This window comes from Chroicocephalus ridibundus, chromosome 8 (assembly GCF_963924245.1).
Source record: "Chroicocephalus ridibundus chromosome 8, bChrRid1.1, whole genome shotgun sequence".
Classification (NCBI taxonomy): Eukaryota; Metazoa; Chordata; class Aves; order Charadriiformes; family Laridae; genus Chroicocephalus; species Chroicocephalus ridibundus.
This window is the reverse complement of record NC_086291.1, coordinates 57824874-57847563: the sequence shown is the minus strand read 5'-3', so window position 1 is coordinate 57847563 and position 22690 is coordinate 57824874. Positions and strand designations below refer to the sequence as shown.

The 22690-nt window shown below is 36.7% G+C and overlaps 1 protein-coding gene across 14 annotated transcripts in view; it reads left to right on the top strand.

Annotated features, from left to right (window-relative positions):
• The window catches only part of VWA3A (von Willebrand factor A domain containing 3A), a 40674-nt gene that overhangs the window by 14855 nt on the left and 3129 nt on the right, over positions 1 to 22690 (top strand). For 6 of the 14 annotated variants that reach the window (XM_063343647.1, XM_063343652.1, XM_063343646.1 and 3 more), the window contains 22 exons: positions 161 to 299; positions 385 to 488; positions 731 to 811; positions 5772 to 5866; positions 6475 to 6594; positions 7470 to 7544; positions 8244 to 8388; positions 9481 to 9679; positions 10130 to 10200; positions 11195 to 11353; positions 12811 to 12901; positions 14013 to 14123; positions 14751 to 14848; positions 15000 to 15152; positions 15835 to 15943; positions 16691 to 16835; positions 17323 to 17467; positions 18483 to 18634; positions 19692 to 19818; positions 20354 to 20451; positions 21400 to 21426; positions 22005 to 22068. In XM_063343647.1, coding sequence (XP_063199717.1) covers positions 161 to 299; positions 385 to 488; positions 731 to 811; positions 5772 to 5866; positions 6475 to 6594; positions 7470 to 7544; positions 8244 to 8388; positions 9481 to 9679; positions 10130 to 10200; positions 11195 to 11353; positions 12811 to 12901; positions 14013 to 14123; positions 14751 to 14848; positions 15000 to 15152; positions 15835 to 15943; positions 16691 to 16835; positions 17323 to 17467; positions 18483 to 18634; positions 19692 to 19818; positions 20354 to 20451; positions 21400 to 21426; positions 22005 to 22056 — 2496 coding nt within the window. In that variant the 3' untranslated portion in view covers positions 22057 to 22068. Of the gene's footprint in view, positions 1 to 160; positions 300 to 384; positions 489 to 730; positions 812 to 5771; positions 5867 to 6474; positions 6595 to 7469; positions 7545 to 8243; positions 8389 to 9480; positions 9680 to 10129; positions 10201 to 11194; positions 11354 to 12810; positions 12902 to 14012; positions 14124 to 14750; positions 14849 to 14999; positions 15153 to 15834; positions 15944 to 16690; positions 16836 to 17322; positions 17468 to 18482; positions 18635 to 19691; positions 19819 to 20353; positions 20452 to 21399; positions 21427 to 22004; positions 22069 to 22690 lie in introns of those variants that run through there. The other 8 variants (XM_063343649.1, XM_063343651.1, XM_063343654.1 and 5 more) reach the window with 8 other exon arrangements.

The window sequence follows — 22690 nt, the reverse complement described above, 5'->3', positions numbered from 1 at the left end:
TTGTGTGAAGCGACAAATGTGATCTGAAAGAGGGACAAAAAGCTTCCATTGGGTATCCTTGCATATCTGGTCATCTGACCTGAGACGTCCCAGACTTTGGATTTAGGGTGAAAAAAAATATGCTAAAACTTGGAAGAGATTTTCTTAAAATCTGTTTTAGGTTTCCACAGAATTTGCAGATACAGCACCTTCCAGTTTCTTACCAAAGCCTCCAAAGCACAAAGGACCATTAGTTATTCAATCACCATGCGTCCTGGCCAAAACCTCGACAGACTGGTTAAAGACAAATGGATTGAAAGGTAGTATAGCTAAAGCTAACAGGTGTGAAACGTGAATTAAAGACAGAGTATGTGTTTTATTTAGTTTCTTTGTTTCTTGTTATAGCTAAAAAGTTAAACCTTTATCAAGTGTTGGCTCCCAATGCCTTCTCTCCTGTGGAAGAATTTGTACCTATTCTTAAAAAAACAGTATCATCAACTCTACATGAGGTAAGTGATGGGGACCCTTTCTTTTTCTTGGTTTTCTTTTTTCCTTTCTATTGCTACATCTTTCTAATTAAAATCAGTACTTTATAAGTTAGGGAAATTCTAAAGGCTTTAAATGAAATTTGAGTCGTAGATTCAAATCAGATACTTATGCCATTCTTAAGAATGATTCATGAAGGAATTCCGTGTCAATGTAGCTTATATAGGCTTCTGTAAACACATACCTGTATTATTTATCCTTCTAGAAAGCAATGACGCAGTTCGAATGGTATGATGGAACTGTGAAAAATATCCATGTTGACCTGCCAGTATTATACAACTATCAGGTGGGTTGTCTATAGTGATGTGGCCTTGTCAGGGCTAGATTACCACCTAATTATTCCACATTAATTGTCCAGTTATATGAGTACTGTGCAGACAGCTGTCCCTGTAAGTCTGCAGTGATCTGGTCAGACTTGGGACCCAAATTCTTCTGGTAGTGAGGAAGGAGCCTAAGTAGGAGAAAGAGTCATCAGTGCTGCTCATAAATACAGCAGTGTGTATTTTGCAATCTATGTGTAACAAGGTATTTACATTATTTTACACACGTATGTGTGAATCCATCCGCATGTACATTGAAAGGACACAACACAATACTCCTGTTTGCTTTAACAGAACTGTTCCATTTCATGTTGGTTTAGCCATCAAAAAAAATAATTTGCATTTTATTTTCTGTCTTTGAAAGTCAGACAGGTTTTATGAAGAAGAATGTCTAAATTGTTACTGCCTAGACCAGGAAAGTCTCAAGGCATAGCAGGAACGTTCTAGGAAGCAGTGTAGGAGCAAGCTTTGATGATTGTTGCATGACTTGAAAGATGTTGTGTGATATGAAAGTATGTGCAAAGGCACATAACGTATCAACAAACCAGAGCCTCTTTCTGTCATCGCGACCTAGTCCCTCAGATGTGTAGGAGAGTCAAGGCAAGGGATTATTTTGAAATAAAAGTTTGATCTTAAATTATCAAATAATTGACAAGACTGGTTGAATAAGAGAGTAAAAAAATATAGTGTGACATAAGTTTCTTTGTAGGTGAGCTTCTCTCAACTCCATGAATGGATAGATGGAGATGGGGAGAATGGTGAATTAGGGAGAAAGGTGGATTAAGGAGAACGATGAAAAAAGACAATTCCAGATCAGTGATGTTGATTTCTGCGTGTGGGGAAGATGGCAGAAGCATATGAAAGTCTGCAGTTTGAAGAAAGTCACAGAAATAAAATTAGGTTGCCTTGATCAGGACCTTGCATTAGACTGTATTCTAGGTTTGGATAATGTGTATATGCATGTGAGTTTCTTTCTCCTGTGTAGTTTGGGGTGGATCCTACAGCATCCAGCACCCACTTGACTTCTGTTTGAAATCCTGATATAATACCTTAAGACCAGTAATGTCGTACAGTCCATATGAACAGTCCAGTAGGATTTGGAGATATAGTTTATATTCTGAATTCAGCATCTGATCTGTACTTTTCAGAGACAGCACATTAACCTTTTAATTGTCTAGATCCATTACTAGTATTGAAGTTAGGAAGCTACAGTCTGTGTGATACACATCTGTCTCCGTGTTGGTTTTATCTTATTGGCACCATTTTGTCTGTAACAATTGTCTTGTACTGTTTCTATTTTTGTGCCTTATTTGACCAGCATACCAGATGTTCTTACCTTGTTTGTCTTTTCTGCGATAAATAACTTCTAAGTGCTCTAGAGGGAATACAGATGAGGAAGAAAAACAATCTCCTGTGATTTTTCACCCTTTCCACATGGGAAGTAGCTAGTAGTCTCCATTGTAAAATGATGAGATCCTAATCCAGTAAGTTCTGCATGCTTGCCAAATGATAATATTCTGCAGATGGTCACATTAGAAGTAATTCACTCTAAAGTTACTCTTTTACCAAGAATAGCATTTTAGCCTTGATAGTGTTCCTACAACACTCTTGCCATGTGGGGTGTTGCAACACTCTTGCAAGACAGAATGTATTTTTGCTACTACTGTAAATGTCAAGGACAATGATTTCGATGTTTTCAGCATAACCAACCTTTTTTTAAGAGTAAGAAAGCAGAAATTATTTCTGCTTACTTTATAAAAGATTGTCATACTTTTGCTTTGAAGTGTCAGTAGAAGCTGGATATTTGCATTTCATGTTTTAGGAAATGCTCACCTGTTCTTTACACTTCAAGTGACTTCTGAAAATTGTGCCAGCATAGCATGATAAACCACATTCTCTTAAATTATTCTGGTTTATCCCCTTCATCTATGGCTTGCATGAAGGTTTGTTTTGGTTTTATTTTTCTCTCTTCTGAAGTTAGGATGGTATGAGGAAACTACACTCTTCAGGCATAGCTGGGCATGTGTGCACAGTGCATGCTGCAGCTTTGGTTTTGCAGCTTTATGTGCAAGGTGAAATACTGTGGAGGGATTTGAGTCCTGGCAAAAGCAAGAGGATTGTATCATTGTGCAACATGGTATGACGAGCAGAGGCACCCAGAGCTTTCAGATCTAGGGCTCCACATTCTACACTAGGGGCAAGAAAAGAACTGCTCTCATCCTGGGGCAAAAAGTATCAATCACAAAATGGAAGCTTTTAGGCCTTTTTTGCTCTTAGTTATCAAGAAATTAGTGGGAAACTATTTTTATGAAGGGGCTCAAGAAGGTTGAGCACACCCTGTTATGTAGGCTCAGAAAGCAGGCTAGAGTTCAGGAAAAAGGTGGTTTTGTCCAATGATGCCAACTGCCCCATTTAGTTTGAGAAATCTGTGTAATACATATAAAATTACTACTCCGTGTCTTCCAGTCTGTAACTGTGTGTATAAAGGCTGTTTCTCAATAGTCTTTCAGGCTGTTAGGAATCCCAGTACTTTCTGTAGCAAGCAGTGTGGAATTTGCCTTGGAAGATTGAAGGGGTTGGTGAAAATGATTTAATAAGACTAAAAGTATAAAAATCACCCAGCTACGTACTCTCGCCCTCCCTTGAGACAGCGAGGGATATGTAGATGATAAATACAGCAGATGGAAAGTAGGCAGGTAAGTTTCTTTTGTGTGGCACGCGTGCTGCACTTTAAATTGTAATCAAGTGACAGAACAAGGTAATATCTCAGTGGCTGTCTCTGGTAATGTAAGTGAATTTTTCATTGGGTAACTGTTATGGTTTGAGAAACCTGTAACAATTTATTGTCATTTAGACAATTATTTTATCACCCAGTGACCCCTCCCCACCCAGGAAGGGGAATCAGGGAAAACAAGGAAACACGAGGGTTGAAATATAAATAGATTTAAGATGATAAGATTAAATAATTAACAGTAATACTAAAGAACCAGAACTATTGATCCCAACACGAATATAAAATAGACAAGGATTATACTCAGCCTGTTCTATCAGCAGGAAGTCGTGCACTCACAGCAGGGACGGCCGATGTGGGACACTGCAAGCGCTGCGGCTTCAGGAGGAAGGGAAGGGCTCAGGGCTCCGGCACCAGAGCAAGGAGTTCTCTGGACCACCACCATCAAGGGATAGAGAAGACTACCCAGCAAACTTTCTGATCTGTATTGAATGTGACATTCGTGGTATGAAATAATGTTGGCCAGCTTGGTTCAAATGCCCAGGTCTCGCTCCTCCTCATCTCTGCACCTGAGAAGGCTCGAAAACACAGAGACCTTGAATCCCACATAGCCTCCCTGGCTATAAAGTAAATATTTTAACGAATTCAGACACTAGAGCCTTCTAGAAGTGCAGTTTTCCCAAGCATTAGAAGAGAACTTGGTCCCGTGTCTCTTAAACCAGGACAGTAACTTTTTAGCAAGTAAATGATTTTTAAACTATGCAGGTGGCATTGGCTTTGACATCTGTCTTAAGAGAAGCTTTAAAAGAGAGCTTAGAAACTATGTTGTAGATAGTGTTACTGGCGAATTCATTAAGAACAGTAAAATCCCTTAGAGGTAATAGATTTATGTTAAGTATTGCTTGCATTGCCTCAAGTAAGAGCAGCTTTTTATTCCAAGATGTGTTCATTTGTGTTAAGCAGAACAGGAATTGTGTCAAGCACAACAAGATGGCAGTTCAGTTTGAAGAAAAGATCGGTGCCTAAGACAACACTCTCTGTGTCGTCTTCTCTTCCATCCTGTCTCCCTCGAGCTATGTTGCATACTGCTCTCTGCCATCCCCTATGTTCACCTTGAGTGTTTGAACTGGCTGCACAAACCGAGTGTCCCGCTTTGCGTTTGCCTTCAGCCTGATAGTTGCCCAGCTTTCTTCAAGAGGATAGCAAGGCTGCTAACAGAGTTTCTCCTCAAGCTTGCAGATGAATTAAGAACACTGTTAGGTCGGAGATGTTAGGATTTTTGGATATTTGCCACGGTGATATTATTAAACAGATAACCTGAAAACTACTGGCACACAAGGAAAACATTTACACTCTATGCGATATTGAGGATCTTTGCAGACTTCATTCATTCTTTTAAGTGTGGAAGAAGTGGCGATACATATATATACAAGTAACATAATGAAGGTTGCTGGAATTTAACAGGCAGTAGTGATTCTTGACATTTACCTCCTTGGTCAGAATGCAGATCATCAGAAAGTGGGACAAGTTTAATGAAATAGAAGCTACTTGAGGATACTTGCAGCCAGGGTGTGTTATACAGTGGTCTGTTCATTCTTTTTCTTTTCTCTCTTCTGAACCACTCCACTAGCAGTCCTGAAAAAGGGCTATGAGAATGTTTGCAGGCAGGGCAAATATTTCTGTAAAATGGAGGAGGGATGAAAAATCTTTAGAACTCTATAGTCAGACCACAAAGGAGAGTGTAAAGTTTAACTGGCACACATGAAGGCAGCTTCTGGCTCCTTGATCACTGGTGATATGTGTTTGAAAATATTGTGTTTATTTTAAATTATGTGCTTTCTTAGGAACAGTCTAAAATTGCTATTGAAATGGTAAGCTTGCAAAAACTGTATTTTGAAAATTTTTTTTCTTTTTTTCATGTGCTTGACCACTATTTTGGGACATGCTAGTAAGGGGAAATGTGAAAAGAAGAGTTCAGACCTTTAGACTCCTTGTTGCTTTTTTATTATTATATGTTTTTCTCATGGACTGTATGCTCTTGTCTTTACTAAAAATTAAGTGCTGCTGTCAAAATGAATGAAAATCATTAATTTTTTCATTAGTATGCTGACATGTTACTTCTGGTTAGCATTTGCCAATAAGAGACTTACCTGAACTTTTTTTTTTAACTTAAATTTTCTATATTTTATCCATAGAAGCTCCTTGCTAAAACGGTAAGAATCTATGAGAAACGAATTGACTGGCTATCTGTTGCTAGCAGAAGAATATGGGGAAGTGTTTGTGAAACAAGGTATTGTACTTTGATAGCCCTTTTTTATGTCTTTGTGACAGTTCTAATTTGCCAGCCTTTGCTTTTGCATGTAAGTCGGCACCAAAGAATACAGGGCAGAAAATAGTCAGATGAAGAGACGCTAGTTGCAGATATGACCAGGGTAAGCAATCCATTTTTGAAAACAGGTATTGATATTCAGCTCTTTAATGATCCAGCGAATTTACTGAATCCAGTGATCATCAATCAACACAGAACTGCAATTTCATGAGACAGAATGAGACTCTTAAATTTGAGGTATCTAGCAAGTAAGTCACACGTTTCAGATGCGTTTTGGGTATTGAAGTACAGAGATGGAAGAGGACCTGTTTAGGGTTCAGCGGCCATTATGGCACTACACATGCCAGTACCTTGATTATTGCATAGCTTCAAGATAGACTTTTCCATTATTGTTACTATTTTTTTTAAAACCTCGCTTTATGTTTTGCAGATTTTTTTTAATATAGGTTCAGTGTTTATATGTTTTCATACATATCTAGAAGATATTTTCCCTAGTGAGAGTACAATGAAGATAAGAATATGTAATTAAATAAGATCTTTTTTTTACAAATAACATATTTCTTATATAGGGTTGTTATACTACTTGATATATCAGTGACAAACTCCACATACATCATCCATATCCAGCATTCTTTGCGACTTTTACTTGAGGAACAAATGTCAAATAAAGATTACTTCAATATTATAGCGTAAGCAACTATTTAAGATTCTTTTAAAATAATTGTAAAACATTGCAATGAAAGAAGTTCATTGTAGTTACTACTGGGCATATTTTAGAATTTTTTAATTGTATTTAAGTTTTATGATGAAGTAATTGCAAGAGTAGCACTGGTTTATCATTTTTGGATAGGTGTATGGATCAGATGCACAGAGACCAGATTAGTAATGAAAAATGACTGTTTTGGGTGAGGCTCCCTGAAACTGATTGCATCATACCTGCAACAAATTTTCTTCCTGCTATATTGTTCATAACAGTATCAGTTCACGTGTCAGAAACTTTTACTGGAAGAGGATTCTGGAGGTGTCTCAGGTACCATAACTGAGAACACCCTTTAAATTTTACAGTAACTCCAATACTTCTTTTAATATATAATAGTCCTAAAATTTTGTACTTGATGCTAGTAGCCGGAAATTCATATATGACACAGCTGCTGAGGGGCAGCTGGGCAGATTTCTGAATGGCAGGTAAAAGCAAGAGACAGCAGCTCATGGATTTCCAGACCTGGAGGGAGAGCAGGGCCGTTCCCTCACAAGAGAGGTACAGGCAGCATCTGAGGGTTGGTGTTTTTTTGTCACGATCCTTCTCCCAAGCTTTTACCAGCTCACTTAGTATTTTGTTCAGGAAATAAAAATGTTTTTTGACATTTTGAAAATCTGACAGCCCCTGAGTGATGGGTAAATGTGAATAATTAAATGTTTGAAATAGAAAATAGTTAGCATCAGGCAATTTTACATCTGTAATACCCAAAATCACATTTTAATTTTTTTTTTCAGTGAATTTACTCTCTCTTTTTTGTTGTAAAGCATAGTCTAAAAATTAATTTCTGTTATTTTTCCATGAAAGATTTGGGAGTGATGTTGTGCCTTGGCAGCTGGAATTGGTTCCTTCCCAGCCAGAAAACTTAGAAAATGCTTGGAGGTAGGATCAAATAACTTTCCCATACATCTGAATTAGGTGATCGTAGGTACCATGAAACAGATAAACCAGAGAAACAGATTTAAACAGCGTTGTGACCAATTTACAAAATTGATAAATTTATCATATTACAAAAGTAGTTTGCCATGAATTGTTGTGCACTAATTGTTTGTGATGGTTTGCTGTGAAAACAACATTATCTATTTCATATGTATACAGAATATATATGTGCACAGATATAGAAGTCTCTGTATAAGAAATGCACAGGTTATGTGAAGAATTGGAAACTGCTTCAAATTCAGCTGGGTTGTGAAAGTTAAACTGTGTTTTTTTCCCCAGATACACTGAGAACATATGCCAGGTTTCTGTTTGTGGTGTCACACCCTCAGTGGTTTCATTATATCTCTGTTGCTTCATTTTTATTCCTTTAAGTTCTATTATATTATAATTTTTCTACATAAAATTAAGGGAGAATTCTTTCATCTCTATGCTCTGAATCTTATCGTAAGAAGTAGTTTGCCGTGATGGCAGTACAGAAACTAGAACAAATAATTCGGGTTATTATATAAGCTGGTTTTGCCGTCTGTCAAAAAATTTTAGACTCCAGTGCAGTGTTATTTAAGATTCTTAGTTCTCTTTATTGCTTTAAGCAGAAACAAAAGCTTTTGTTTCTTCATTCTTTGAACTGTAAACTTCTTTTAGGTGGGTGTTGGGCTTGCAGTGCAAAGGGAGTAGAAACTTCATGAGTGCTCTCAGGAGAGCTGTGGAAGTAGACTTCAAAGACAAAGATAAACACAAATCACAAGGACTTTACCTGCTGACTACTGGAATACCTGATCAGGAAACAGTAAGTATCGCAGGTTTTGCAACTCTTTTGTAAGTTCCTATGCAGAATTAATCCGACTTGTGTTTTCCTCTCGTGTTTTCCTCTCGTGTTTTCCTCTCGTGTTTTCCTCTCGTGTTTTCCTCTCGTGTTTTCCTCTCGTGTTTTCCTCTCGTGTTTTCCTCTCGTGTTTTTTCTTTTGGCTAGTCACCATAGCTTGTTGGCAGAATACTTCTTCTTTACATATCTAAACCAGCACAACTATCAGGATCTCAAACTTCCATTTCTGCAATCACTATTTGTGTGTTGGAAGTAGCAATTATTATTAATATGTGAATTGTAGAAAATTCAAGAGATTTTTTTAGGATTCCTTTCCAACTCCAGATCAGACCATCATTTCACTGCAAGTTTCTGAGTTTAAACAAACCAACTCTGATTTTTTTGTATGATGCCATTTCCTTATAACTCATGGGAACAAAGGCACAAATAATTTTATGGTGGAACTCCATAGTACGCTATGTAGAGACAGCTCCTATTTTTAATGACAGAAATCCATTGCTTGCATGTATGTTCGTAGTGCACGTGCTCTACAGCTGATAAGCTGTGTGCACAGCCTAGAGTTTCTGAACATATGGTAACCCAACTGGAATAACCATGCGTGCACAGTAGGGTGTCTTTTGCTTTTGTTACCCAACTTCTGGAAATTCTGGGCAAACCTAAGAAATCATTAAAAACCCATGTGGATAACAAGAAATCACAGGATACGTACAAAAAGGCAAATGAATAGTTCCATTCTTACTTCTTTGCTTCAGTGCATGGCTACCTTGAAGTCCATGACCTTATGTCTTTGATTCCCATAGCTGCTCCATCTCACTTCTTGGCTGCAGCAATGCTGTTGCCGTTGTCACTAGTAAGAGTGACAGTTTTTGTATGTATGCATGACTTGAGGAGGCATTCAGCTACTCAGGATGTGTTCCTGTAGTGCAATGCTCAGGTTGGGAGTGTTTGTACATCAGTTCAGGAACAAATGGAGTAGATGGAAGCTCATCTGAAGTAGAGGGTCACTACTGATTTTTTTTCTTTTTTTTTTTTTCTGTTTTCTTCTCTATCTTGCAGCACACAATCAGTGCATATGTTTCTGAGGTTTGCAGAGGTTTTGATTTGCAGCTTCATGTCTGTCTGTTCAGTGTAATGGAGGATGTTGACTCCAGTAGGACTATTCCAGCCCGCTGTGCTAACCCAACTGAAACTGCCGTTGCTTTTAAAGAAATAGTACAGGCAGCCAATGGGAGATTTCATTGGTTTGGAGAAGCAGGTATGTGAAAAGGAAAGTCAGCACGTACTTCTTTTTCATTGATGAAATAATATTTATTAATGCTTTTTTTGCCCCCAAATCAAGTAGTTTACTTTTTAGGATGTGATAATGCTATACTAGCACTGAGATAAAAACAGAGGTCCTAGTTTGATTAAGGCTTTCTGTTGTATTGCAGAATATTATAATGCAGGCTTAATGCAGGAATTTGAGTTTTATCTTTTTTTTTCTATTTGAATTCGCTGTTTTTCTGCTAGATATTTTAAAGTTGCACATTTAAAATATAGTTATTAATGTGGTACATCCAGTCTACCTGGCATACAGAAAACAAAGGCTTTTTGATTCTTTTCATTGATATTTGGTATGCTCTACAAATTGTTTTGCACTTTAAAAAAGATATATTTTCTACACTTAAAAAAAACCCCACACTGATTAGCATATATTGATTATCAGGTATTTTTGAAAGTGATGATATCACTGTTATTGTGTCTGAAATGGAAAAAGCAAACAACTACTCCCAAAAGGTATGAATTATATGTATCTTTTTAAATTATGTTTTCCTTCAGAAAAAAAATTCTATGTTTTTCTAGCTGACCATGCAGAAGATTAGACAAAATGCAAATCTTTGTAAGATGGGCAGGAATGCTCTAGAGTAAATGTGGACTAGAAAGCACTTGTACAGTAGCAGTGTGGTGATTGGTGTTGGAGTGGCCATGATTCCTTGGGAAATGTAAGGAGTTTACAACTGAAGTCATTCTCCTTTTTGTTGCCAATCCCATGATGAATTCTTCTCAAGTAGAATTAATTGTTTGTTATAATTATATATATAAAAATAAATGTATTGAAAAGTAATATATAACAAATAAACAAATACATAATATTATGTTCCCGTAAGTCACAGTGGAGTGAGGGGTTGTCATTAGCACAATACATTTGTTCAATTCTAAAACAATTGTTTTTTCAAGTGTACTAAGGGTGTAGAACTGGACCATATCTCTCCATCTTACACGCACATGACTTTTTCCAAAGATATCTAACAATATTGCCAGCCTGGCAGTGCATTGTTGCTTCTTGCCAAAGTGTGACTAGAAAGATATATGCAGTGAGACACATGTCCAGAGGTCTGAGTGCCTTGTTGCATGCGAGTCTGTCACAAAAGTAACTTTAAAATGAAGAGTTGGTGGATATTTAATGGGATCTTAAAATATTTTTTTTATCCTTTAATAGTTGCGTATACCTGATTCATCATCTTCCAGTTTGTTCTGGTCTTGGTACGCGTACTGTTGCCTTTTCTTTTAGAATGTTTGCTCGGAGCAGGGAGCGTTTCCCTCCTATGTGTTTGAGCAAGCACAGCACAAAGGGGTTTCTGTTTGGTTAGAGGTGTTAAAGTATTACCAGATTAATTTGGTATGAATTTTATTTATTATTTAAGTAATAAATACAGAATGACTCTTTGAAATGTCATTTACTTAAATTTCACATATATGAATTACTAAACAATCTGATATTCTGTTTCAGTGTGCATTCCTAGCAGAATCCTTGAAGCAACGTTCAGTAAATCAGTCTGTTGGTCCATTTATACCAGAAGGAGACTCAAATGTGCTTCTGAAGAAAGAGAAAAGAAAGCCACAGAAGTTGCTGTCCCCTAAACCCACAGCTCTTAGTCTGGCTAGAATGGTTTGAAATGGTCCCGTTTTTAAGATGCTGTGTGTTTTAGAGATTCTACCCAGCTATCAGATTCTGCTCACTGTGAGAGAACTGCTCAGGCTGAAAATTTGAGGAAAGTAAAACAGCACTGTGATAGTACTCTGAATTTACATTTTAGTTTGCATTCAAAATGCTACATAAAGATAAAAGTACATCTTAACTAATTTGTGCTAAGTAATTAATTATAGTAGAACCACATCGTAGTGTCTAAAATTGTCTAAATAATTCCTCCTCAGACCTTAAAAATTTAGTGTTTAATGAAAGCAAAGGCAAAAATGTTTAATGGAAGCAAAAGCACAGAAATGTGCTTTACTGAGTTATGTCTGTTTTCCAAAGCGTTCTAGAAAGTACCAATGAGACAGCTGCAGCATGTCTTTGGCCGCACAGAGAGCCAGCATAAAACGAGAAGTAGGATTCAGGATTTATTTCCTGCCTGCTGTGCTTATTTCCATGTTACACTATGGAGTCCTTTGGGATTTTGCTAATGTTTTCCTTGTTAATTTTGGCTGTGTATGCACCTGTTTTGAGTGGGTGTGCAAATCTCTAATATACATAAGTGGCCAGTGCCAGTGCTTACCGCTTTGGTGTACAAATGACTAGATCGAGAACTTCCTGTTGCAGAGGATGTACTTAACTTTTGACCTGGAATTTTCAGGTCTCATCTTTGAAATGGGAATGGCACTCTTAAGTGTAGGTGTGTTCATGTTGCAAAGACCTTTGTAGGTGTGCTCAAACTGGTCTTCCGTGCTGTTTTATGAACACCAGTATATTCTCAGCACCTCTTCATAAATGCAGGAAAAAAGTAATCACTCAGAGATATGAATACATAGCATAGTTTTACAGGGATTAAAGTTGTAGAAAACTGGTACCGCCTTGTCTGTAGATGTTTGGTGATATTTATAGTAGACCTGTATGTTAAATTAGACGTCGGTTACTTGAAGGCTCTGTGCCACAGCAAAAGTCTGACCCTACAATGGGGTTAAACAAGTGTTCATGTTTAGCAAAAAGGAAAAAATTTTGCTAAACTAAAGGAAAAAATACTGTTGTCAGCACTAGGTTTCCAATATTCAATAAACTTCTGAGGAAAATACTATATGTTATATTATATAAAACAGTGCTATTACCATACTAGACTGCTCCTTCAAGTGGCAAAAATGGTCCGAACTTGTCTGTCTGTAGATGTTAGTCTTCAGTTTTATGGCAGCAAATGAAAATGGCAACTTAATTAAAACAGAGCAATTAGTTACTTAACCTAGTAAGAAATAACAAATTAACAAGTCGTCATGGCAAACTGCTGACTTCTCAGGAGAGCCAGAATAAAACAGGAATTAGAGAATAAGAAAGGATAGTTCAGTTTTGAATAATGCAATTATGATCCAACTGAAATGCTTTTTTTTTTTTTTAATTATTATTATATGTGTTTATAGTGTATTAAGGACAACCACAGTGCAGAGAGAAATGCTTCCAAAAGAGTACTGGCATGGCGTCCTACTAGTGCTAAAGCAGAAATTCCACCAGGTCTGTATGGATTAGGGGCTTTTTGTCTTCAGTTTCTTTTGGGTTTTGCTTAAAAGACAATATTAGATTAGAGGTTTAATTTAAGTCTTTAGAAACACTTGCGATTTTAATCTTTAATCAGCCTGATGGGAAACACTGCCGTTGTTTGGCAATTACTTTGGTATGAGTTTTAGCTGTGATATATCTAGCTTTCTTCTAGGTTGTGAGAAGAAGGAATGTTGCACAACTGTATAACTATTTCCAGGTCATACAATTGAATACCCGTCCTATATCAGGAAATGTCAAATGTGTGTGGTGGAAAGAAGAGCCCTGCTTTTTCCCATGCCTGAAGCCGTAATTAGAACCTCACTTCTCTTGGTTTTCAATTAATACTCCATTTTTCTTTTACAAAAGCGCAACTGTTCTGAGATTTATTATATTGTTAGTTCAATATATATTTTTTTTCTAATATTGTTAGATGCCATTGTAATTAATATGCTGTTCCACTTGATTTATTTATGGTCTAGTAATGAAGGAAAATTACAACACAAATGTCAGGTTATCTGAATTGCTGACTCTTGCAGCTGCTCCTGGTACGTGAAGCAGCTCTTAAATTGGTTCCAGTCACTGTTGGTCCCTTAAAGTCCAGTTCCTTTCTCCTCCATTTTTGTAATTTTCCCATGTTTTTTCTTTGCATCTTTGCTAACATCTGCAAATTTTTTTTGTTGCATTCAATTTGAGTCTTGACTTCTACTGATTTATTGAAATCAGATTGTTTATATGTAGCAGTGTTTACAAATCTGGATTCATATTTGCAAATGAGGTGCTATGTACAGTGTTAATTGGCTTTTCCAACAAATATTATGTTTATTCTAAACCCCTAATCTTTTCAAATTATGCCCTGTGATGTTCTTCCTGATGGTAATTTATAAATTTGTAAAGGTTTTGATTCCATTTCTATGAACGTAGCATACGTAGTTCTACAATACAGATTTTTCTTATCCAGTACCGAAGAAAATCGAGTATTTATAATTACGGTAAGAGGAAATCATGAACTGAAGAACAGAGTTGCATATAGGAGTTATATCTAGCTGAAGTAAGTCAGCAATTTTTTTTTTAATTTTATTTGTAGCACAAACAATAAAAGAATGGCCTCAGACTGAGAATAAAAGAAAGCATAAACCCAGGAAGCAGCCAGAGTTTTCTGCGTCAGTATTTTATACTGATAAAGGAAGAAATGTGGGTATGTGTTACCAGGTTATGGTGGGTGAAGCCTTTTTATTATCAGCATTTTTCATGATAAAACTGTTAGGCTGTTAAGTCCCTGATAATCAGTGTGCTTTAAATAGTGAGTGGAAGTGAGTTTCAGTTATCAAATAGTGGTGCGGTTTTTTGGTTTGGTGTTTGGTTTTTTTTGAGGATGAGTTTGGGAGCAAAAACCCAGTTTGCTCTGTTTTGGCTCTTCTTTTTGTTTTGTTTTGTTTTCTTTGGAGAGGTGTTTTGTTGGGTTTTTTTTGGGTTTTGTTTTTTTTTTTCTTTTTGTAGTCATTTGGCATCTTCTAGTCAAAGATGCTCTAAGGAAAAATGCTGTCATCATCATTTAGATGATTACAGAAGATTTGGTTTGGAATTTTTTGAAGGTGACAGTTTTTAAAAATAAGTAATTTTTTTAAGTACTTTGATATATAGAAACTTTGAATTTTTTTCAACTGTGGAATTGTGTATGAAATGCTAGTCTGCAGGGTTCGAGAGGGGTTGTTCTTTTTTCTTTTTTTTTTTTTTTTTTTAAATCAACAGTCATATGTGATTTAAAAGGGCTATGATTTAAACCTAGGGCTCTCAATAGTACTTTGTTCATTTTCTTAACTAGGTACAGTATACCGAAAGTATCCAAGGATAATGTGCATAAGAAAGTCTGTTCCCTCTGTTACATTGCCAAAAAAAGAGGAAATCTGTTCAAGCAAGGAGGTATTTTGCTCCTTACTAATAAATTCCCATTTCAGAATTATCCATGCAAATTTATGTGAACATGCTAATTGTGATTCTGCACAATGTATTATTACTTAAGCTGTTCTAATATTTACTAACAATCAATTGCTCCATTTGTTTGTCTTACAAGTGGCTGACCAAGTACAGTATTAAAAAGCTTAAACTGGAATTGCCCAGACTGATGTTTGGTCCAGGCTGTACTCACCAAAAGAAAACTGTGAAGTCTCTGCACAAGAAAGTATCAGCAAAATACTGTACAATCTTCCCTAGTGTAGAAATCAATGTAAGCTTTTGCAGTTGTCATATACCTACATCATTGAAAGGCTTTGTATTTGTGTAAGACAATGCATGTTGGTCAGTGTTTGTGGCTTGCTAGTGTGATGTTCCCTTTACTCTTCCCAGTTCTTCTTTCTAAGTCACCCTTCTGTTTGACAGCTAGAGGTATTGTATTCACCACAAAAAATATTTAGTATGTTTGAAGTGTAAACTGCATGGAATCTTTAGCATGTATAGCATCTCCTCTGCTCATACGGTGTGAAAAACAATTTTAAAATTTTAAGTAAAGCTTTTAAAAGTCACGTATGAATTGAAACCGGGAAAATGCTTGATTTTGATTGTTAGGGTTTGTGTAATGACTGCAGAGAAGCACAGAAAGTTAAATCCAGGATATTATTGCTCTATTATATCTCTATAACTGTCAGAAATAATGCAACAGATGCACCTGTCCAGTCAAATTATGTAATTTTGTTACCCAGCACAACTGTCTGAGATGAGAAGTAGGCTTTCCTAATTTGGGTAAACCAGTTATTTAGTAGCAACAGAGTCGCAGAAATTTTCTTACACTATTTCATAGAGGAAGACAAAAAACTTAATCTCCTTGATTTGTAATGCAGATATTGCATACATAGCAGCTGAGCTCAGATCTCCTGAAGTAAGTTGCTCTTGTACAAACTGAATTTTTCCAGGGAGTTGTGAAACATCTGCAGTTTCAACCTAAAGAACTTGAAATCTACACTGAACAGCTGGAAAAATTGTTGCAGCGGTACATCGAAAGAATACAGTGGCTTCTGTCAGGTATTGGTGTGCCTCTGTTTTACTATAAAGAACAACTTAAACATACATGTCTACTATTTTTTGTCTGCTATTTCTAATAGAATAAATCTGTACCTCAAATATGAATAAGGGTCATCTGTTTTGCATTTCATTGAAATTTTAAAATGTATTTTTATGAATATGAGAATGCAAGAGAATTCAGCATCTGTGTAGCTGATAAACATCTAGCTTGCTGTGAAACAATGAGAGCTGTGATGTAAGTTTTTCGCTTTTGTATGCTGTGTTCATGAATACAAGGTTCCTGGTGCCAGAAGCTTTCTATCAACAGAATATATACAATAACATATACAAGAAAAATTAGCTTTTCGGTTTCTTTTGCCAAGAATATGCCCTATTTAGAAATTCGGCATCACTGCTGGTGTAAAGTGTTTTGATCCCTCTGTTGCTCATAAAGATATTTTTTGGACAATAGTTTAATTTTTTGCTGGATTGTAAAGTAAGAGCTACAATTTAGCAACTTGTTTAATCCAAGTTGCTACAATTGGCCAGTAATTAATGCTTGATAGTGTTAGATTTGAAATGGCAGAAGACTTTTCTATTGTTAACCTTTGAACTACCTAGTTGCCACACAGATTAGAATTTATTATGTAGAAATGTGCCCAGAATTACCCATAAAGAGTGAAAATTTTACAGTATGCTCAGTAAAATAATGTTCAATAAAATTAGCCTATGTGATGACACTTAATCAGTTGTAATGTTCTGGTCCAGGAAGCCGAAGATTGTTTGGTACCATTTTAGAAGCAAACGTCTGTGTTGTGATTGATACATCTGGTTCCATGGACCCATATTTGCCACATATCATGAAAGAACTTACCTCACTTATCTGGGAACAGCTGAGAAAAAATGAAGTCAGGTATGACGAACTGCTGATAAAGACTGAAATCTGCACTACTTCTTATTATGTAATAAGATTACTTCATCATTACAAATAATACAGCACTGAAACCCAATACAAGTAATTATTGTGTGTTAGTGCATAATACACGACATGAACTGCTTTTTCTGTTCTTCTTTTTAACCAACTTTGAATTCTGAGCTCTGTAAGATTTGAGCCTCATTTGCCATAGGCTGATGCTGTTTATCCTTTTGGGCTCAGCATTCCCACAGATTTTCTGTTCATGCAGTGAGGTATGCTTTTTGACTCTTCCAAAGCTGAAGACCTTAATCCAGTACTCTAGGCTCTTGGTTGGGTTTTTTTTGTTGTTTTTTTCCTATTGGGTTTGTGTTTGTGTTTTGGGGTTTTTTTGGTTTTTTTTATTTATTTATTTCAAAACTGGCTTATCCGAAGTGACCAATAGTGTTGGTTAGGGTTAAATGTTGTGGGCCATCTTTCTCCTCAGGTTTAACCTGCTGAGATTTGCAGAAGATACAGAGAGTTGGAAGGAGTGTCTTGTAGAGGCAACTGATGAAACCTGTCATGATGCTGTGCAGTGGGTGTCCAAATTCCATGCTTATGGTAATACGTGCATCCTTATGGCTTTAAAGGTTAGTAAATTGTGTACCGCATTTTGGAGACTACATCGTGTCTTGTGGTGATAAAACACTTCCATCTGACTGATAATATTTTAGGAAAATTATTTTCATCAAAGCATACAACATTTTTATATGCAAAACACTGAACAGATCTGGAATCAAGCCATTGTTTCTGTCCCCAGTGCTTGTAGATACTAGAATTCATTGCTCATACTGAGTTTAAAAAAAAAAAGTGAAATATCAATAGCATCAATGAGCCAGTTGCTCAAAATGATGCTTATGTACAACTGTGGCTGTGATATGTTTGCTCTGAGACAAACAGGAGTTTTAAAAAAGCAGTGTTTGTTGGAATCAGATGGGCATTGAGTACAATTCGTGAACTTCAGTTACAGGTGAAGAAACTTTTCTCCTATAAAACTTCTCAGTTTAGAAATTAAGTAGTAATAATAATGTAAAACAGAGACTGAAAGAACTTGCAATTTCACAAGATTTAAAACCTGAATCAAAAAAGAATTGTTGCCTTAAATAAATTATTCTTCCATACACCCTTGCAGAATCTCCTTATAAATTTTATGGAATTCATCATGAATCAAGTCCAGTAGAAATGTAAGGCATGTCTGTATTACAAAAATGTCCACTGAGTCAATTACCATAACAAGTTTTTATAATATGAAAAGGCCAAGTCCTCATTTTCAGACATTAGACATCTTTAACTCCCACAAAACATGATGTAAAAATCTTCTGTCAGCAGTTCTCCAAAACCAGTTAATTTGCTTATTTCAGTGAGTCAGTTTTGGGTGATGCCCTGCTTATGTATATATATTGTCTTATGCTACAGATTATCTACTTGTTTATTTTTCAAATTTATATTCTTGATCTCTTTCATACTTAGTGAAAAGAATAATAACTTGATTAATGATGTGGTAAATATTAAACTATCTTAAATCATTGGAATAGTGTTTTCATTCTTAGGTATAACCTTTCATATACATGTGCTAATTATTTAAGCTTATTTTCTGCTTTTCAGAAGGCTCTCAGTTTCCAAGGTATAGAGGCACTGTACGTATTGACTGATGGAAAACCAGACACCAGTGGCAGACTGATTTTGAAAGAAATTGAGGGATTGAGAAAGAAACAAGATATTAAAATCCACACCATTTCTTTTAGCCGTACAGACAGGTATATGATACTTTTGAAGAACAACAAAAAATCTTTAAAATTACTAGTTTATTTATTGTCAGAAGGCTGTGTTATCAAAACGGGCCATGTGCTCAGTTCACTGAACACCGGGATTGAGCTAGACATTCATGCACGTGGGAACTGGGAAGGCTTTTCTGACACAGGTAATTGTCACATGGTCTACATTTCCCACAGCTAATGTCCTTGAGAGAGTTGCCTTCACACAGAGAAGTGATCTGCATCACTAGTCTGCAGCACTGAGGTCATTCCTGTAGTTCTATCACTAGCCTATCACACGTACATCCCTGTAGAGGCATAAAAAGTTAATACGCTGACCGGGACTGGAGTCAGGAGCACTAGGAAAGCGCTGATGCCAGCCATGGTGATGGGATGTGGGTTAGAGATACATCTCTGGATGTTCCCTTTCAGCGATCTTTGCATGGTCCACAATTGGGGACCGTGGGACAATATCAAAAAGTATGCGCTCCTCTAGATTCTCATTCATGGCTGTAGCTGTGGGACGCAGGGAGCAGATAGCCAAACAGGCCACCAGCTCTTCAAGCTTTCTAGAATAGGTGCATGTCTACTGTGCCACTTCAAAATGCAGTAGTCATCCCAAGTCTTCAAGACTTGAATTCGTGGAAAACGACAAGTACTAGAGGCTTAGGCAAGAGAATAAAATACAGGGCATGCACAAAATGTTCTTTCCCTTTATGGAGTCTCCCGGCTCTTGTTTTTCTTCCCCTGTGTAAAATATTACTGCCCTTTACCTGACAGCCTGGCTTCTGGATTTCTTGGTTTAGTTTCTTTTTTTGGTTCTATGCTGCACTGAACCTCTTGTCCAAAACTAGCCTCTCTTTGAAGGTTATGACAGCTAAGCAGTGTATATTCTCATTACCAATTGACAATTAGAAATGATAGAGACATTTATAATCGTGTCCTCCAAACTATTTGTTTTGATGTCATATTTTTTGAAAAAATCTCAAATTCTTTTTCTATTGCTGTTGCTTTCAGAGAAATAATTTTCATAAATAACTTACTACTTTGTTGTTAACAGAAGAGCTAATGAATTTCTGAAGAAGCTTGCTTCCCAAACAGGAGGGCGCTACCACCGCAGTTTTGGAGATGCAGATGAACAATTAGCAGCACACAGAATGCTGACAGAGGGGCTTGATGATGAAGATGTATGTTAAATGGATTGGTTTTGGTTTGGTTTTGTTTCATTTCAGCTTAGTTCTTCACCAGTAGTCAAAAATCTTAATACCTGGCTTTGCCACTCTGCAAGCTGCCTTGGTTACATGACCAAACCCATGAGAGAAGTATACAATGCAATATAGTTTTTGAAAGAGAAGCAAAAAAAAAAAAAAAAATCTTGTGTCTGCACACTGTGGGTTTTAAGCTAACTTTAGCTTTTACTGTACTTTCTTATCTTTACCATCTTGTATTTCATTCATGTAATTGTAAAATCCTTATACAGTGTTTAGCACATAGTGCTCCAGCAGGAGACCTTGGGGATTGCCACAGTAGAAAAATGTGTTAGTGAACCGCACCATATTCACTCCACAGTTGCTCTGTTCTACCCTTGTAAGACCAAGACCACCTTTGCAAGTAGATAGTCGTAGGGAGACTTAGAGTTTAGGCTCAGTTGATTAAGTTGGTAGAAATTAAAAATAATAAATAGGTGCAAGTTCAAGTAGAATATTTTAATTCTGTTTTCAGGATCCAGTTTTCCCTTACTTTGAAGGAGATGATTTAAAGAAACTTACTCAAGAAGCAGCAAAAGCTAGAAGTTTCTTAAAGCAGTCAAAGTCTTTGAGGTGAGTATTTATCAAGAATCTTTCAATAATTGCTTTTTTATTTCATGAAAGGAAGACAAGAATATCTGACTTCCAGTGTCTGCTGTTTAAAAAAGAATTGCTGTTTCTTTCCTTGTACTGTCAATTTTAATGTTTTTTGGGGGGCTTGGAAAATGACATGCAAGGAAGCTGTCTGCTTCAGAGGGATTTAGTTTTAAGGTCTTACACAATTAGCTACCATCACAGCAAAGGATCTGAGCAGATTCTAACAACGTGTTAAACTTCAGGGCTGTTGTTTTCTCTCAGTTATTGTCCCTCCATTTCTTATGACAAAGAGAAGTTACAGTAAGTTGTTCCTCTCCTTGCTGAGTTCTGTCATCTGCCAAACCAATGTATTCCGCTTCATATATATTATTAGAAGAGAAAAATTGACTCTTGTTAATGTGACACAATGTTCTTTTTCGTACCTCTTCCTTTAGTATGACTTCTTACTCAGACATGCAAATTGTATTTTCCAAAATCTGTACGGGCTGCTTCTATTCTGCCTCATCCTGACTTCTCTAACTGCATCATGATCCCTTCTCTATCTGCTAGAATTATGTTTTCTGCATGGAATAATGTGAGCTCTTTCTTTTGTTCTCAAACAGTCCCATTTCAACCCATTTACTTTCCATGTTACCATCAATCTCCCTTTCTTTTTGCCTCTAAAGACTTGTAAAGTTTCTACTAGCCTTTTTCTGGGAAGGCTAGTAGCCTAAGCCTTCCTCTTCACTCTTACATTTCCTGATTTTATTGAAGGATCTGACAAAATCATCTCCTCTCAATCTCAGTCTTTTTCTGCTTTCCTAAGTAATTTGACTCTTATTCTTTTTCCTTTCCCTATTAAGTCTTGGGCCCACCAGAATTTGTCCTGTGTCTTCCCCTCTTTCCTTCTTTACTGTAATTTTCACCTTCCTTTTCTCTCCACAGAACAAGAATGTTCTGCCAAGTCTTCAGGTTTGTCTCCCTTGCTTTTCTCTTCCTTATCTTCTCTTCAGCATCCTCCCTCAACATGAAGTTTCTTTTGCCCTTTTGTATTAACAGTCATATAACAGATAACAGTACAGTGTATCCCAGATACATTGGGACAGACGGAGGTATCCCAGCAGACTCCAAACGAGTTAAGTCAGTTCCGGAAAGCAGCTCAGCCCTGATCTGTATCTCAGCAGACTGAATTGGCTTAAGTGGCACACCATTCCCTGCTGCTTCTGCTGTCATCCAGAGCTAGCTTTGATACCTGCCTAGAACTGGAGTGAAGGACAGTTAAATTGTATTGGTCCTTGTGTTTCTTCATCGTTACACGTCATAACTGCCAATCCAGAACCAGAAAGTACCATTTCAATAGTTATAGCAGGCAAAAGTACTTGCAAAGAGCTTTAAAATGCATTATACCTCCTCAATGAAAAGACTTTGTGTCACACAAGAACATGGCTAAACAAAGATACTTTGGTACAAAGTACATATAGTACAAAGTTACTATATGTCTCTGTGAAAAGCTGCTGTAATTCTTTGGGTTTTGTTTCTCTTCCAAACAGGTTATTACTTAAAAAATGGAATATAAACCAAAAGGACGATTCTGGCTTTTAAAAAAGTGCTCAGGTAAATAGTCACCACAAATAGATCAAAGTTTATATAGAGTTCATATATTTCAGTAGAAGCATAATATTCCATAAGCCTAATGTAACATGTATTCATTTCCAGCAGTGACTTTTTCCGAAGTTGAAAACATTTGTAATGATTTTAGTTCTTAGCTGAGCTAGTCCACAGTATAATCTAATATACACAAAGAACAGTTCAGAGAGAACTATGTTTTGGGTGAAAGGAGCAAGGCAGATGTGTATTTGTAGTTATTAATGTTTTAGCTCTTTCTAAGAGCAAAGAGCTAAGCACATTAGAGGGTTAGGATCAGATGTAAAGGCTGTAATAACAATCGCTGCATGGGCTGAATGATTTATCTGTTAAACGAACACGGCTGACTGAAAAAAGACACCACTAATAGTAAAGACAGCCTCAGCAAACACTGGGCTATTGTGACAAGGTTGTGGGAGAGGCAACTAAACAAACGAAACCCCTCACAGAGCCAGCCTGCTGCTTTTAAATTGGCAAAGTACAAATTACAGGAAAAGAGAAATTGCTGGGTAGAAGTACTTTCTCAGGTTTAAACAAGACAGAAGCATTTATCACAGCTGTTTGAGGTGAAAAAGTGGACATGCAGACAACT